Source organism: Orbicella faveolata, unplaced genomic scaffold (genome assembly GCF_042242905.1).
Source record: "Orbicella faveolata isolate gen_17 unplaced genomic scaffold, um_ofav_v1 contig_27, whole genome shotgun sequence".
NCBI classification, from domain to species: Eukaryota; Metazoa; Cnidaria; class Anthozoa; order Scleractinia; family Merulinidae; genus Orbicella; species Orbicella faveolata.
In genome coordinates this window covers 7,889,037-7,905,484 of record NW_028301555.1, presented here as the reverse complement: position 1 = coordinate 7,905,484, position 16,448 = coordinate 7,889,037, and the positions used below count along the sequence as shown (strand labels likewise).

Sequence of the window (16,448 nt, the reverse complement as noted above, 5' to 3'; positions counted from 1 at the left end):
TCTTCGTTTGTAATCCGTGTTAATCTTCTCTATCCTTAACCATCCTTGTTCCTTTGTGGTTTATTATCCTCTCTTTGGTGTTTCTCTATCTTAGTAAATTGTTGTTTTCTGGTTTCCTTCAATTTAAAGGTAATTTTGTAGGTGGCCAAAATAACTCAAAATACCGTGACTGAGCTGCTTTAATCTTGCAACACAATGAGAAACATTTCAGGACATCTCGGCGATCTAACATTACACGGTGCTATAAATGTCGGCTATGCCTTGGTTATTTTTTATTTCCATGGTTGTTGAACTAAGAACATGCGCCATAACACTAATTAATAAACCGAGAAGATGAACTAGTTTTCCTCGGTTTCTTTACATAGTATTTTCCTTGCTGTCTTTACAACTGCCGTTCGAAGCTCGCGAAGTCGCCAGCAATACAAAAATGGATTAATGCAAGAGTTACTTAACACTAGGGTAGTTGCAAATTCACTTTCTCTTTGCCACAATATGAATGAGAGTCCGTGAAGAGTCAATAAAACATACATTGGAAAATAACATATTATCAAAGCTATGTAGAAAACAAAAGTATTAATTGCACTTCTTTTCAATCGCGCAACATTTAAGTTATTTCCAGCATTGAAACTTTGCACTGCCTGTTGTTGAGCGTCAATGTGCAATTGATGTCGACGAACAATGCGATAAATTCTGATGTAAGAAAATGTGGAAATTAACAGGGAAATTGCGATGATAGAGCCTACAGTAAATTGATAGATACTCTCATTCCAAACGTCAAACACCGAAACAAGAAAACTAATAAACCATATAACTATTAAAACGTATTTAACACGGGACTGAGTCACTAAAGTAGCATATCTCATGTGATAGTGAAGAGCCAGAAATCGATCAACAGTGATGGCTGTTATCGTCAATAATGTAACTACACACAGAGATGACCCTAGTTGTCTCCAAACATGGTATACTAAACCGCGGTCGTCGGCAAGTTGTTGAGCAACATAAAACGGTTGAGCAATGAGACCAACGAGAAAATCTGAAACAGCGAGACTGCAGAGCATAATCGTGTGCGTTGAGCGAATGGAAGGCGTTCTTATTATGGCGGCCAATACCAAAGCGTTGCCCAGAATGGATATGAGCATCAGTGGAGCGTTAAGAACACAGTTTATGATGGTAACAGTTTCGGGAGTGAAGTTGTCTTCATTGTTTGAATGTTGGTCTATCATCCTGAAACTTCAAAGTGACCAAATGATTTTTCCTTTCGTCCTGGCGTGAAGCGAAAACTTTAAGGAAATGTGGAGACGCCAATATCGCGAGAAAATCACAGCTCAAATCAATCACCAAAAAAGCTTTTCGTTCCTCTGTTGCTGTCATTGTTGGTAGAGTTCATTATAAAGGTGAATCAATCTGAATGTAAGCTTTTACTGGTATTAATGAAAACTTTTAGGCTAAAAATTCGGCGAACATCAAACAAAACTTGTCCTTCATCTATAGGGACGCTAAGTGCGCCAAAGCAACACAGTTTTGTGCATTTCCAAAAGGAAACTTCAATTCCAAATTAATTCCTCCAGCTGACGTTTTAGAGAACTGTGTTATCAACTATTCATATCTTCCGAAAAAGCGACACTTTAATTATTTTTTTCGAGATTGGCCCTGGTCTAATTAAAATTGCAGGCTGTAATGTCAATTCAGAGAGGTTTTCACTTGAGTGAGTAATTAAGTAATTTGCTTTTGGTTTGGTTTTTCAATAATACGTTACATGATTGGCTTAAAAAATTTCCACCACTTTTTCATCCAATCAGAAGTAAAGCCGAAACCAATCGTGACTCGTTGGCAGGGAGTCAGCCAGGGAATCAACATATTATCATTTATTAGAAAGAGCAGCAACTACATTACTCTACAATAGACCTTTTTCGCTAGGGCGGTTTGTTGTCCCATTACAGACCACGTGATATTCTCTGGAGAATAGTTCTTTTATTCGTCTAAAAATTACTTATCCATATGCACACGACTATTTGAAAATTTGAAAGGAGGAATTACTAAGAGAATCATCACATGGTCTGAAATGGGGCAACAAACCGCTCAGTCGAAAAAGGTCTATTTGAGAGTACAAAACATGTTTATTACTATCTCTAAATGTTTACAGTACGATTTCTACCCTAAGTATCTTAGAGATTTATTACCTTTGCGTTCTATGGCCTACTCTCTTAGAGGAACTTATATATGTTGATTGTGTAAACCTGTTTCACTAGGGTCGTATTTTGCTTGCAAAACTTGGAACTCTGTACCTTAGAACTTTAGAACGGAACCTACTTTAACTGGTTTTAAACGTTATAACGCCTCATAAAAACAGTCTCCTTTCAGGTGTAATGGCTTATTACTAGACTAATTTTGATGGATAATGATTTCTTAAAACATGAGCAAACGAATTTTAAAGTTAATAGCCGACGTTTCGGCGTCATCGTGACACCATTCTCAAGGCAAGTGAATAAATTAATGCGAAGATTTTACATATATATATATTGTAGCCAAACACAATTGTTATTATAAAACTTTAAGGTAAAAAGCTGTTAAAATTATGACTCTAAACGTTTTCGATCTGTTTGATCATCATCACTCTGATGATGATCAAACAGATCGAAAACGTTTAGACTCAAAATTTTAACAGCTTCTTACCTTAAAGTTTAATATTTTACTTTTATCGGCGAAATGTGTTTATAATTGTTATTATTATTACTTTTTGTTTTTATATTTGCAATGTTTATTTTCCTTTCCTTTTTTTTAGCTTAGCTACCTTGTAAATTCGAATCAAAATAAAGTTATGTATGTATGTATGTACACGTCAGCTACATGTATTTGCTTCAAGTTTTGATTGATTCGCTGCATTGTTTGTGTAATTACTTTGGGTTTTTAAAATAAATTGAAGTTTTTGCTGATTTTGGGACTAAATTGAAATAAATTCATCTTCAACTTTAATCTAATGGTTTTTCCTTTCCTTTTAACAGCGTAAATCAGAAAATATCGAGAATCAGCCGACGGAAGCGAAATAACGCATTTTTTCTTATTTGACCAAAAGAACCTATTTGGTTAACTGTTTTCGGAAATGACATCAAAAGCTTCGATTTCCTTTTCTTTTCTTCAAAATTTGCAAAACTTGAAAATTCAGCCACAGGGCCTTCAGCGGCGGCCATGAGACTTGAAATTTGGCACATGTTTAACATACTCGTATGGACGTACCAAACGTTTTCTTAACATGTCCTTTACACAGTTTTTGGGGCATCTCTTAAACTTTACTCGGGACTAAATTTTGTTTAAAAATGTTTTTTTGTACAAAATAGTTAACCTTCGGAAGCTGAACCATTTACGGACCTAAAGTGATAAGGCTAATATTAGCAAACTTTGAACTTGTCAAATGCTGTCTGTTATCTTACAGTTAAGTAAATAAATATAACCAAATAAAAGCAGGTTCTTTATTCTACTAGCCTGGAAAAAATTACAGGTGGCCCGTAAAAACTGTTCCGTTGAGAGAATTTTCCGTGAGGTCACTTTGACGCATATCTCACTTAATTATTCAATTGTTAATCATTGCGCAATTGTTATTATTTCCGACTATTTTTGTATTCTATACATTCCCAATAACTCTTGGAAGGTAAAGAATTACAATAAATCCAATATAAGAAGTTCAACAAGATTTTACAACTCATTTTATTTATAGACCAGTCTGTTTGTTTTTTCAATAGCACTAGTACTTTATCATGAATCACGCAAACTATTTCACACGGTAGCGAACTTGACTATGGCTTCGATGGATCCTTTTTGAGATGGGTCTTACGCATTCTAACTAATAATTTTGTTTTAACGAGTACATATAGCCACTCAAGCAATGGAAATACAAAATTCGTGAAACGTGAAAGGGATATCTTTAAACATAGACAACAACTATAATTAAACTAAACTAGGAACGTCGCGTTAATCTTTACAGTATCACTGCCACTACAAAACACTTGCCTGCTTTGCTGTGCTATTTACAAATGTAAAATTTCCATTCAAGAAAACGTTTGAGATATGGTACCCTTGTATTCCAGAATCGGTGTATATTAGTAAGACGTTATTTATGTTTCTTACTTTATGATTAAATATTTCACTCGAGCTTCGGAATAAACTCAGTAGACATTATTAAATTAAACGGAAATCCTTGAGAACGTTAATTAACAGATTCATTCCTAGCTTTGGAATTCTCAATACGCTAGTCACTTTGGATCTTCATCGCATTGCTACTTTTTTCATAAAGTTTACCTTGATGAAGATACGATTTTCAGGCTAGTGAAAATACTTGTTCCTCAATCACACCCCTAACTTGTGTTGCGTGACAATGTGATCAGCAATTAATTTGCCCGAGATACGGATCGATATAACTAGCTACTGAGTGTTAGTGGTTCAGGTAAAAGTTATTTACAGCGAACACTTCACTTCACAGCGAACGCTTTCTGACTAACTATTTATATTCTACCATGGCATGCGTATGTGACTATTCATCGCTAGTGGGTGAAGAGTGCGGTTCGAGTAAAGAGAGACCTCCTGATATAAAATGCGTCACCATACGATGGTATACAAAGGAAGTGTATAAATCATCTTGCATTTCACAAAATCAGCGATGATTCCGGTGTTGACTCCGAGTGGAAGCTGCTTCTTGCAAGGGCAGGTAATGTGTAATGGTCAATTTACTGTAATCCTAAGACACCATTTTAACCTGCCTTTCCAACAAATTATAACTCTTTCGCTGGCGTAAACTAATTTTTTTTTTCTGCGCGCAGGTGTATTTAAAATTGATGCCTCTCACTTAGAAATGACCGTCTGTCACGTCATCGGGACTTATTTGGTTCACGTTGGCAATCTGGAAGGTCCATTTGCACTATCCCCGATGAAATTACTACTCACAAATCCTTGTCAGCAAAAGGCTTGTGTGGCTTGCGGAGTAATCAGTCGGCATATGTTTACAGGCTCAAAACAGTCGTTACACCAACAACAATGGTTTTGGTACTTTAGTACCATGAGACTTACGTGAGCCCGTTGGAACAAGCTGCTGGGTTTTAAAGTAAACACATGCCGACTGATTACTCCGCAAGCCACACAACCCTTTTGCTGACGAGGATTATAGAATATAAACAGTTAGTCAGAAAGCGTTCGCTGTGAAGTGAAGTTTTCGCTGTAAATAACTTTTACCTGAACCACTCACGCTCAGTAGCTAGTTGTTTCGATCCGTATCTCAGGCACGTAACACAATTCAGGGGTGTGATTGAAGCTGATTGAGGAACAAGAATTTTCACTAGCCTGAAAATCGTATCTTCATCAAGGTAAACTTTATGAAAAAGTAGCAATGCGATGAAGATCCAAAGTGACTAGCGTATTGAGAATTCCAAAGCTAGGAATGAATCTGTTAATTAACGTTCTCAAGGATTTCCGTTTAATTTAATAATGTCTACTGAGTTTATTCCGAAGCTCGAGTGAAATATTTAATCATAAAGTAAGAAACATAAATAACGTCTTACTAATATACACCGATTCTGGAATATACCATATCTCAAACGTTTTCTTGAATGGAAATTTTGCATTTGAATGTAGTACAGCAAAGCAGGCAAGTATTTTGTAGTGGTAGTGATACTGTAAAGATTAACGCGACGTTCCTAGTTTAGTTTAATTATAGTTGTTGTCTATGTTCAGTTTAAAGATATCCCTTTCACGTTTCACGAATTTTGTATTTCCATTGCTTGAGTGGCTATATGTACTCGTTAAAACAAAATTATAGTTAGAATGCGTAAGACCCCTCTCAAAAAGGATCCATCGAAGCCATAGTCAAGTTCGCTACCGTGTGAAATAGTTTGCGTGATTCATGTTAAAGTACTAGTGCTATTGAAAAAACAAACAGACTGGTCTATAAATAAAATGGGTTGTAGAAACTTGTTTGAACTTCTTATCTTGGATTTATTGTAATTCTTTACCTTCCAAGAGTTATTGGGAATGTATAGAATAAAAAAAATAGTCGGAAATAATAACAATTGCGCAATGATTAACAATTGAATAATTAAGTGAGATATGCGTCAAAGTGACCTCACGGAAAATTCTCTCAACGGAACAGTTTTTACGGGCCACCTGTAATTTTTTCCAGGCTAGTAGAATAAAGAACCTGCTTTTATTTGGTTATATTTATTTACTTAACTGTAAGATAACAGACAGCATTTGACAAGTTCAAAGTTTGCTAATATTAGCCATATCACTTTAGGTCCGTAAATGGTTCAGCTTCCGAAGGTTAACTATTTTATACAAAAAAACATTTTTAAACAAAATTTAGTCCCGAGTAAAGTTTAAGAGATGCCTCACAAACTGTGTAAAGGACATGTTAAGGAAAGGTTTGGTACGTCCATACGAGTATGTTAAACATGTGCCAAATTTCAAGTCTTATGGCCGCCGCTGAAGGCCCTGTGGCTGAATTTTCAAGTTTTGCAAATTTTGAAGAAAAAAAAAGGAAATCGAAGCTTTTGATGTCATTTCCGAAAACAGTTAACCAAATAGGTTCTTTTGGTCAAATAAGAAAAAATGCGTTATTTCGCTTCTGTCGGCCGATTCTCGATATTTTCGGATTAACGCTCTTAATAAAGTGCATAGTGTTCTATTGTGATGATTTGGGCGGCCATTTTCTGCCAAATTGCTAAGGAGTTAACTGTAATACTTGATGGATTAGCTTATAAATAACAACAATTAATTACTCTTGGCGAGTGTGGCGAGGATGAGGCGGTTGTTCACTTTGCAATTTATATCACAAAGGACACCGACAATCTACTGAACCAATCAAAACTCGTAGTCGTAGTAAATGCATGTCGTTGACGTGTGCAGACGAGTCATGATTGGTTTCGACTTTACTTCTAATTGGATGAAAAAGTGGCGTGGATTTTTTAAGCCAATCACGTAGCGTGGTAATTTTAAAACCAAAGTAAATACGAATAAAGCCTGGTGTACACAAGCAATGTTTATATCACAATTTTATGTGACAATTCTCATTTGTTCGTGTAGATGAAAAAAGTTGGCAATTTTTATGTGACAAATTGTTTTTGAACTGAACTAAGCCGAAACATGCGCTATAAAAGGAACTGATAAAACTAGTTTTCCTCGGTTTCTTTACATAGCATTTTCCTTGCTGTCTTTGCAACTGCCGTTCGAAGCTCGCGAAGTCGCCAGCAATACAAGAATGGATTAATGCAAGAGTTACTTAACACTAGGATAGTAGCAAATTCACTTTCTCTTTGCCACAACAAGAATGAGAGTCCATGAAGAGTCAATAAAACACACATTGGAAAGTAACATATTATCAAAGCCATGTAGAAGACAAAAGTATTCATTGCACTTCTTTTCAATCGCGCTATGTTTAAGTTGTCTCCAGCATTGAAACTTTGCACTGCCTGTTGTTGAGCGTTGATGTGCAGTTGATGTCGACGAACAATGCGGTAAATTCTGATGTAAGAAAATGAGGAAAATACAAGGGAAATTGCAATTATAGCGCCTACAGTAAATCGATATACACGCTTATTCCAAACATCAAATGCCGAAACAAGCATGCTAATTAACCATAGAGTTATTAGAGTATATTGAACACGGGATTGAGTCACTAACGAAGCATATCTCATGTGATAGTGAAGAGCCAGAAATCGATCCACATTGATGGCTGTTATTGTCAACAATGAAACTACGCATAAAGAAGACCCTAATAATCTCCAAACATGGTATGCGAAACCGCGGTCCTCGGTAAGTTGTTGAGCAATATAAAACGGTTGAGCGATGAGACCAACGAGAAAATCTGAAACAGCGAGACTGCAGAGCATGATCATGTGCGTTGAGCGAATGGAAGGCGTTCTTATTATGGCGGCCAATACCAAAGCGTTGCCCAGAATGGATATGAGCATCAGTGGAGCGTTAAGAACACAGTTTATGATGACAATTGTAGCAGTAGCGTTTTCTTCCTGATCGGAATGATGCGTTGTTGATTTGTTGTTGTTTTTGTCCATGTTGTTCATCGTCAAAGTTTGAGTGAATATGAACCGTAGGAGAAGACTTTTTCACGCCATAAGATGTCCAAATAATTGAATATATTTTTCGTTGCCGGGAACGCGCATTAAAAGTTACACAAACAGTGGAGAGACCAACGCTAAATGTATAAAGTCCAGTTTACGTCATGTTCTAAAACAGTCGGTGATATTAATTAACCAGTATGCTAATTCCACTTTTCGTGAAATTTGTTCATCACGTAGTAATATTTAAATCAATCGATTAGAGCTTAAATTAACTAAAACTGGAATTTCTGTAAGTCGAAGAGAATCTGAGAAAAAATTCTGATTATATGCTCGAGTTTTTGAAATGGAAATTGCCTGACATTATTTAATGTGAGTAAGACAGTGTCATTTACTGCTGCACTTAGGAAACCCTGTAGATGAATTAAAAAACACATATGAGGCAATAATTACTTAGTAAAAGACAGCTGTAAAATTGGTACAGATGACGCTTGTGCTGATTGCTTAGTGCTGATTGAATATCAGCATAAACTTTACCATATTTTTACAGATTGATTTCCATTTTCCTAAAGAACACGCGTAGCGCTTTAGGAAACGTATGGAGAATAATAAGGAGATTTTGTCTGTTGATATCATTTCCAGGGGACTAATGCTTATATTTGTTCTTTGGTAGAGAAGAGCACCCTTGTTTCCAGGCCCTCTCTATCTTCAGGGAGCGGGAAGAAGGTTGAGAGAAGGCATCATACCAGTTGTGAATTGACTCGAAACATTCAAAGCGGTCTTGAAACTAAGAAATTAGTGAAATGCTTAGCTCTTTAGGTGCCATATTGGAGGAGATTGTAGGCGTTTAAAAGCTGCTAAATTTCTGGTAGGCATAAACGTTTATGACCCCAAATATTCTGTGTCGAATTTTGAGTGTTTCAATCTGCGTCGAAAACAGTTTTTAGTACAACGGGATGAAATTTCATGGAGCAGTTGATCGTGACTCTTTCAGAAGGTAGGGAGGTAAAGCCTGCATATGAGCCATGTGGCCCATCAGGCCGGAGCTTATTCCGGTTTCTGTAGCATGAAGCAACTAGGAGTATTTCCACTCCTCCCTGGATGGGATGCTAGTCCATCGCAGGGTTACCCCCAGCATTAAGTTCGCTGGTACCCGGTACTGTAAGCTGAAGCGGGTTTTTTTTATCGTTGGTTTTCATTTAAAACTTGTTACAGACAATATAAAAAGAAAACTTAAAAGCAAACGTTACCTCGTACATGCTGTTCTTTAGGGATACCCAGTGGACCTACTATCAATTCTCAGACACACCGAAAAAAATTTCGGTGCATCTCAATCTAACATCACGAGGTCCTGCAAATTACGTTTATTTCTTGCGACGGTTTATTTGTAAATCTACGTCACTACAGAGCTAATAACAAGAGCTGTAAATTACCTGGGGTGAAAACGAAAATGACTGTCTCACTGTATTCTGTTTATATTTCGTTTCGTTCAGAAAGAACATAGCTAGTTTTCTTCTGTTTGGTTACATAACATCTGCCTTGCTGTCTTTACGACTGCCGTTCGAAGCTCGCGAAGACGCCAGCAATACAAAAATGGATTAATGGACGAATTCATGAACACTGCAGTAAAAGCAAATTGCCATTCTGTTTTCCAGTCCTTTATGGAGAGTCCATGAAGAGTCAATAAAACATACATTGGAAAATAACATATAGTTAGAGTTATGTAGAAGACGAAAGTATTCAGTGCACTTCTTTTCAATCGCATTATGTTTAAGTTATTTTCAGCGTCAGAACTTTGTACTGCCTGTTGTTGGGCGTGAATTTGTAACTGATGTCGACGAACAATACGATGAATTCTGATGTAAAAAAATGTGGAAATTAAAAGACAAATTATAGTAATAATACCTGACAGAAAGCTGTGAACATGTTCATTTAAAAAGTAAAATCCTGTTCCAAAGGAAGTGGTCAACCATATAATTATTAGAGCATATTTAACACGGGATTCAGTCACTAGTGCAGCATATCTCATGTGATAGTGAAGAGCCAGAAATCGATCAACAGTTATTACTGTCATTGTTAAGAGAGAAGCTCCACATAAAGAAAACCCTATCTGTTTCACTACATGGAGGAACAAACGGTCGTCCGTAAGTACTTGAGCAACGTAAACCAGTTGAACAACGAGACCAACGAGAAAGTCTGAAACAGCGAGACTGCAGAGCATAATCATATGCGACGTTGAGCGAATGGAAGGCGTTCTTATTATGGCGGCCAACACCAAAGCGTTGCCCAGAATGGATATGAGCATCAGTGGAGCGTTAAGAACACAGTTTATGATGGTAATAGTTTCAGGAGTGGAGTTGATTTCATTGTCTGAATAACGGCCTGCCGATCCATTGCTGTGTTTGTAGGTGTTATTAATCATCATGTTTTAACCGCCAGTGTTGTCAAATTGTTTGTCTTTTACACCTAAAGGTGACCAGACAATACTTTTAGTTTCCATGAAAAGCACAAAAGAAGAACAGTGGAGACGCCCAACGCCGTGAAAGGGACACAGTTTAGTCCATTTCCTAAATAAACCCGGTTATTTTATGTTAAATAAACTTCTTTTCGTGATGTTTTTCATTAATTATGTTGATCAACCATTCATTTTTTCCGCAAACAGCGACACCTGTTTATGGCAACGTAGGCGTGTAGCTAGAATTTGATCATCGTTTGATGAGAACTTGACGAGCGTTTGGTGAAACGTGTGGTAATTTAGCTAGTCTTTTTAGGTGGAGATTATTTAACGTTTTTCATTGCTTTCCTTGATCCTTAAGTACCCTAGAAAATTATATGGATTTGAAAAACAGATGTAATTCACAATTAACGCAGACAAAGTTAAGACAGTTGTAAACAAGGTCAGATTGAAGTTTGTGCTTATTGTTGGGACAAGAACACGTGTGATCAAACTTCAGCCGCCTTAAGCACGTTTACATGTAGTTTCTTTCTTTTTTTCACCTCTTAAGCTAATCTTAAAACATAGATTTTTCTTTTGTTTTCTAATCCATGTTGAGCGATGCCTGATGAGGTATGGAGGTTACCTTTGTAGGTACAATCCAATTCTCCATAGTAGTACTAGGAGAAAAATATCGAGAACAGTCAGGAGAATTTGAATGTTGATATCATTGTCACGCAGCTAATGCTATAAGAAATGTACTTCGACTGAAAGGTTGACACGAGTGTCCGCATATGGGCAGCTGGTATTTGAAACATCTTAGGGAATCGCGCGGAAGGAGTTTTATAACTCATTTTCGTCTCTTGTTTATTTTCGAAAATGACTTGTCACTTAATGAATTCAAGTTTTCTTAAAAACTCCTGTCAGCGAGAGAACCGGTAAAATGTGGTGAAGTTTGCAAATTAAGCATTGTTTGAATCATTTTACTCAGTAAATAGATCGGAATACGCGGCGCTCAATTTACAAGGGCAGAATTTCTTTTAGCTTAGCTTCTAATTCTCGACAACTTATTCACGGGTATACATCACTTTTGAATGCAGCTGAACGTGTCATCGAGGAAGTTGCTTTTGTTTGCTTTTCATTTAGAGTTTATTAAAGGGGGGATATAATAAAAAGCTTTTTTGGAGGTCAATCATTTTATAGAATTGTCAAATACTTGTGAATACTTTTTTTTTTCATTTTACCATTACTGTTATTGCAAGGAGAAAATATTCCGTGCGCCGCGATCCAGTTTTGAAAGATCATGCAAACGTTGTCTATATCTTGTTTATTTGCACTTCTCCAATAATTCCCGTGCTAACAACATGAGCTGCGACACTGAGGCTCACACTGGCGACATAACGACATAATGACATTTAAGAAATAGAAAACATGTCCTGTGTCTCTATCGAGTTTTTGTCTAAATCTGCTAGCGTTCTATCACGAATGCCGTTCTCTGATTGGCTACGCTACTCACTATCTTTTCTGTTGTAGATAGTGAGTAGCCTAGCAGTGTGCCCTTGTTATCAAAATGCCGGCCGATTCTTTGTCTTTTCGAAGTGCCTGAGAAGAGGATATAAATAAAGTTTTAAACGACTAGTAGATTTATATTAAAGCAACAAAATTATTCGCTCTCGATTTCTATGTGTGACAGAAATCTCGAGCTCATAAACTAATTGATTATTCCACAGCTTCTTCGAGTTCTCCCAAACATCCACGGGTGTTTCTATAACTCGATAGACACACAGAGAACATGTTTTCTACTTCTTCAGGAAATTCTGCGACGATAAAAATTAAACAACTTGTTTACTGTGATTATCAAAATGTAAATTCTCTTCTCTTGGGCCATCATTACGTCATAGTTTGTGACGAATTAGATTATTCGCCTTCGATTTCTATACGTTATTTTCAGCCTCCAATTGGCCCGATTTATACTGGAAACGGATCATCCGTCTGGGACGAGCTTGGGCAAAGAACAGTAGCTCGTCTGATAATCCGTCTGTGTATAAATGCGGGCAGGAGACGAACTATCCACGAAAACTACACCTCCTTGCAAAACGTCTCTTTCGTCTTTTAAATCTGCCCTCAAAACATTCTTGTTTCGGAAATCCTACTTCTGATTTATTTTATTTTATGAGAAACTGTATTTTAATTAATTATTTCATTTATTTTATTTATTTACTGTTATTAGAAATATTTTATAGGATTTAACTAATTTATTTTTTATAGTAATGTAAGCGCATTGAGTTTTTTTAAATGCGCCCAAAAAGCTTTATTATTATTATTATTATTATTATTATTATTATTATTATTATTATTATTATTATTATTATTATTATTATATAATTGTCACAATAAACACTCCTCTTTATTTTTAAAAAAATTATTATTATTATTAAAACGCCAGCGGCTGTTTTCAGCAAACGATTAATTCAAGATGACACTGGACGAGCAGCACGACACACCGATAGTTCGTCTCATAGTCCTTCCCGTATTTATACTAGACGGATGATCCGTCTCTAGTATAAATTGGGCCATTCTCGCCAGCTTGTGTAAGGATATACATAACTTGTAAATGCAATCGGAATGCTATAAGCTGAAGACGGTTTCTATGGTTGGTTTTCATTTAAAACTTGTCACATACAATTTAAAAAGAAAACTAAAAAGCAAAGTTTATCTTGTACGAGATCTTATTTATGGATCGATCTAACATCGCGAGGCCTCCTAGGTCCTGCAAATGACGTTTATTTCTTGTTTATTTACAAATCTTCGTCATTACAGAGCTAACATCAAGAGATTTAAATCACGTAGGGAGAAAATAAAAATGACTATCTAACTGAATTCTGTTCGTATTTTATTTTGTCCAGAAAGAAGATAGCTAGTTTTCTTCTGTTTGCTTACATAACATCTGCTTTGCTGTCTTCAAAACTGCCGCGCGAAGCTCGCGAAGACGCCAGCAATACAAAAATGGATTGATGGACGAGTTACTAAATACCAAACTATAGACAAATGTCCATTCTGCCAGTCTTTGTCAGAGGTTCCATACCGAATTGACAAAACATACAACGGAAATAACATACAGTTAGAACTATGTAGAAGACGAAGGTATTCTTTGCACTTCTTTTTAATCGCGTTATGTTTAAGTTATTTGCGGCGTCAGAACTTTGCACTGCCTGTTGTTGAGCGTGAATTTGTAACTGATGTCGACGAATAATACGATAAATTCTGACGTAAGAAAACGCTGAAATTTGAAGGCATATGACAATAAGAACGCCAACAAGAATGCTATATACACGCTCATTCCAAAGTCCGAAACCAGATACAAGGAAACTAATCAACCATATAATTACCAAAGTAAATTTAACACGGGATTCAGTCACTAAGGTAGCATAGGTCATGTGATAGTGAAGAGCCAGAAATCGATCCACAGTGATGGCTGTTATTGTCAACAGAGAAACTACACAAAAAGAATACCCTGACATCACTGCAACATGGTAGACGTAACGGCGTTTCAAGAGTAGATCACCAATATAAATCGGTTGAGCAATGAGACCAACAAGAAAATCTGAAACAGCTAGACTGCAGAGCATAATCATTTGCGGCATTGAGCGAATGGAAGGCGTTCTTATTATGGCGGCCAATACCAAAGCGTTGCCCAGAATGGATATGAGCATCAGTGGAGCGTTAAGAACACGGTTTATGATGATAAAAGTTTCAGGAGTTGGGTGTAGCTCATCGTTGATGTTTAAGATCAGCTTCTAAAGTTGTCTTAGAACTAAAAAGCGGACCAAGTAATTCTCCTTTTTCGCTCAGCTAAAAATATGCCAAAACTGTACAAACAGTGGATACCCAACACCATGAAAACGTCACAGTTTAATGAAATTTCTAACAGATACCTTGATTCTAAATGAGTCTTTTTGCTGACGTTTTCCGGAGTTATGTTCATTTTATTATTCATCTTTTGTTTTGTTTTGTTTTGTTTTTTCTTGAAAAGGCGATCTTGGTTTCTGGCGAGAGTGCCATATAATTAGAGTTGGACTTGCATTGTAAATATAATTCAAGTGCGTTTGATTAAACTTTTTGATTTACACAGGTTGCCTTTTTAGATGGAAATTGCTTTACGTTATTAAGCTGTAATAGAACTTTTCATTGCTTTCTTATTCATGGAGCAGCCTTAGTATTGGCTGAGGACCTCTAGAAGTCAATGCTGGAAAGTAAACATCGCTCCTTTAAATAAAGTGCAGTTAAAACTATTGAGGAGAAATTTTAATTTTGTATGACTAACGAAACAAAAGAAAAATAAAATAACAGTTTTGCTCTCTCACGTGAGCTTCCTTAGGTCGACGAAATAACGAAATAACTAAAAATAAGAAAAAGCAGGTGTTATTTGAGCTTCGTCTCTAGCAACGCCACCATTTACCTCTATTATCTCTAAGCAAATCGAGAAAATTTTCATTGCGTCTCGATATAACATCACAAAGCTCTGCAAGAATCAATTGTGCCTTATTATATTTGCAATTTTCTATGGTTAGTGCACTAAGAATATGAGCTATAAAACGAACTGAGAACTGACCGTGGAAACGAAAGATTGCTTTGTGGCTGTACTCTGGTTATTTTTCTTTTCGTTCAGAAAAAAAAATGTCTAGTTTCCTTCTGTTTGTTTACATAACATCTGTCTTGCTGTCTTTAGAACTGCCGTTCGAAGCTCACGAACACGCCAGCAATACAAAAATGGATTGATGGACGAATTAAGGAATGTTAAGGTAGAAGCAAAGTCCCATTCTATTTGAAAATTCCACTGTGAGATTGCATTCACTGTTAATACAATGTACAATGGAAGATAACATACAATCAAAGCTATGAAGAAGACGAAAGTGTTCCTTGCACTTTTTTCCACTTTTTTCCGCGATATGCTTAAGTTGTTTTCCGTGTCCAAACTTTGCACTGCCTGTTGTTGAGCGTCAATTTGTAGTTGATGCCGACGAGCAATTTGAAAAATCCTCATGTAAGATAGTGTTGAAATTATAAGACAAATGAGAATAACAAGGCCCGTACTAAGGTGTTGTGCACTCGTATTCCAAAAATTCAAACACGATAAAAGGAAACTAAACAACCATATAATTATTATAGTATATTCAACACGGGACTCAGTCACTAAAGTAGGATATCTCATGTGATAGTGAAGAGCCAGAAATCGATCGACAGTGGTAGCTGTTATTGCTATAAGAGACACCACAGATAAAGAACTCACTGTTATTTTCCAAACAAGGTGAATAGAACCGTCTTCCGTAAGTTCGTTAGCAGTATAGATCGGTTGAGCAATGAGACCAACAAGGAGATCTGAAACAGCGAGACTGCAGAGCATAATCATGTGCGGTGAGCGAATCGAAGGCGTTCTAATTATGGCGGCCAATACCAAGGCGTTGCCCAGAATGGATATGAGCATCAGTGGAGCGTTAAGAACACAGTTTATGATGATAGTAGTTTCAGGAGTAGAGTTGTCTTCATTGTCTGGATGACGGTCTGCCGATCCTTTTTGGAGTTCGTGGTTACCTGGGTTGTCCATGATCAACGTTTAAGATTTAAATTCTTGATTTTTGATCAGGAAAGTGCAGACAATAATTTTTCCTTTTCATTCCACCGAAAAGGACGTAATTAAACTGGTCGACAGTGAAGACGCCACCTCCTCGAATCCAACGCAGTTAAGCCGGTGCATCGTCTTAATCAAACTTGCTCCTCCACCTTACATTTTTTCTGAATGTGTTGAGTCCCCTTTTAATCTTTTCCAAAAGAGCGACAGCGGTTTGTCCCGAGATTGGCATGTAATTCATGTACTCAGAATTGGTCCAACAATGCAAATATAACTGAAAGATGGTGTGATTCAATTTCGAGTGATTTTTTGTGTTTGTCTTCACTCT

At 36.7% G+C, this 16,448-nt stretch overlaps 5 protein-coding genes and 1 pseudogene across 5 annotated transcripts in view; 1 reads left to right on the top strand and 5 right to left on the bottom strand.

The window, feature by feature from the left end:
• Nucleotides 1-16,448, top strand: part of LOC110067319 (nuclear pore complex protein Nup160-like) — a 53,284-nt gene that overhangs the window by 31,198 nt on the left and 5,638 nt on the right. The gene's annotated exons all lie outside the window — the stretch shown is intronic.
• LOC149107445 (histamine H2 receptor-like) lies at nt 83-1,223 on the bottom strand. Its single transcript, XM_089297240.1, has one exon. The coding sequence runs from the start codon at nt 1,221-1,223 to the stop codon at nt 339-341; it is 885 nt and encodes a 294-aa protein (XP_089153366.1). The 3' UTR covers nt 83-338.
• LOC149107444 (histamine H2 receptor-like) lies at nt 5,956-8,418 on the bottom strand. Its single transcript, XM_089297239.1, has one exon. It carries the CDS (start codon nt 8,061-8,063, stop codon nt 7,152-7,154), a length of 912 nt encoding a protein of 303 aa, XP_089153365.1. The 5' UTR covers nt 8,064-8,418; the 3' UTR covers nt 5,956-7,151.
• Nucleotides 9,508-10,634, bottom strand: LOC149107443 (histamine H2 receptor-like). The gene has a single exon (XM_089297238.1). The coding sequence runs from the start codon at nt 10,480-10,482 to the stop codon at nt 9,562-9,564; it is 921 nt and encodes a 306-aa protein (XP_089153364.1). The 5' UTR covers nt 10,483-10,634; the 3' UTR covers nt 9,508-9,561.
• LOC149107442 (histamine H2 receptor-like) lies at nt 13,260-14,476 on the bottom strand (annotated as a pseudogene).
• LOC149107441 (adenosine receptor A2b-like) lies at nt 14,213-16,409 on the bottom strand. The gene has a single exon (XM_089297237.1). The coding sequence runs from the start codon at nt 16,094-16,096 to the stop codon at nt 15,173-15,175; it is 924 nt and encodes a 307-aa protein (XP_089153363.1). The 5' UTR covers nt 16,097-16,409; the 3' UTR covers nt 14,213-15,172.

Bases quoted from the DNA above. Each gene is read 5' to 3' on its own strand.
- LOC149107445 (XM_089297240.1), bottom strand. From the start codon at position 1,223: ATGATAGACCAACATTCAAACAATGAAGACAACTTCACTCCCGAAACT.
- LOC149107444 (XM_089297239.1), bottom strand. From the start codon at position 8,063: ATGAACAACATGGACAAAAACAACAACAAATCAACAACGCATCATTCC.
- LOC149107443 (XM_089297238.1), bottom strand. From the start codon at position 10,482: ATGATGATTAATAACACCTACAAACACAGCAATGGATCGGCAGGCCGT.
- LOC149107441 (XM_089297237.1), bottom strand. From the start codon at position 16,096: ATGGACAACCCAGGTAACCACGAACTCCAAAAAGGATCGGCAGACCGT.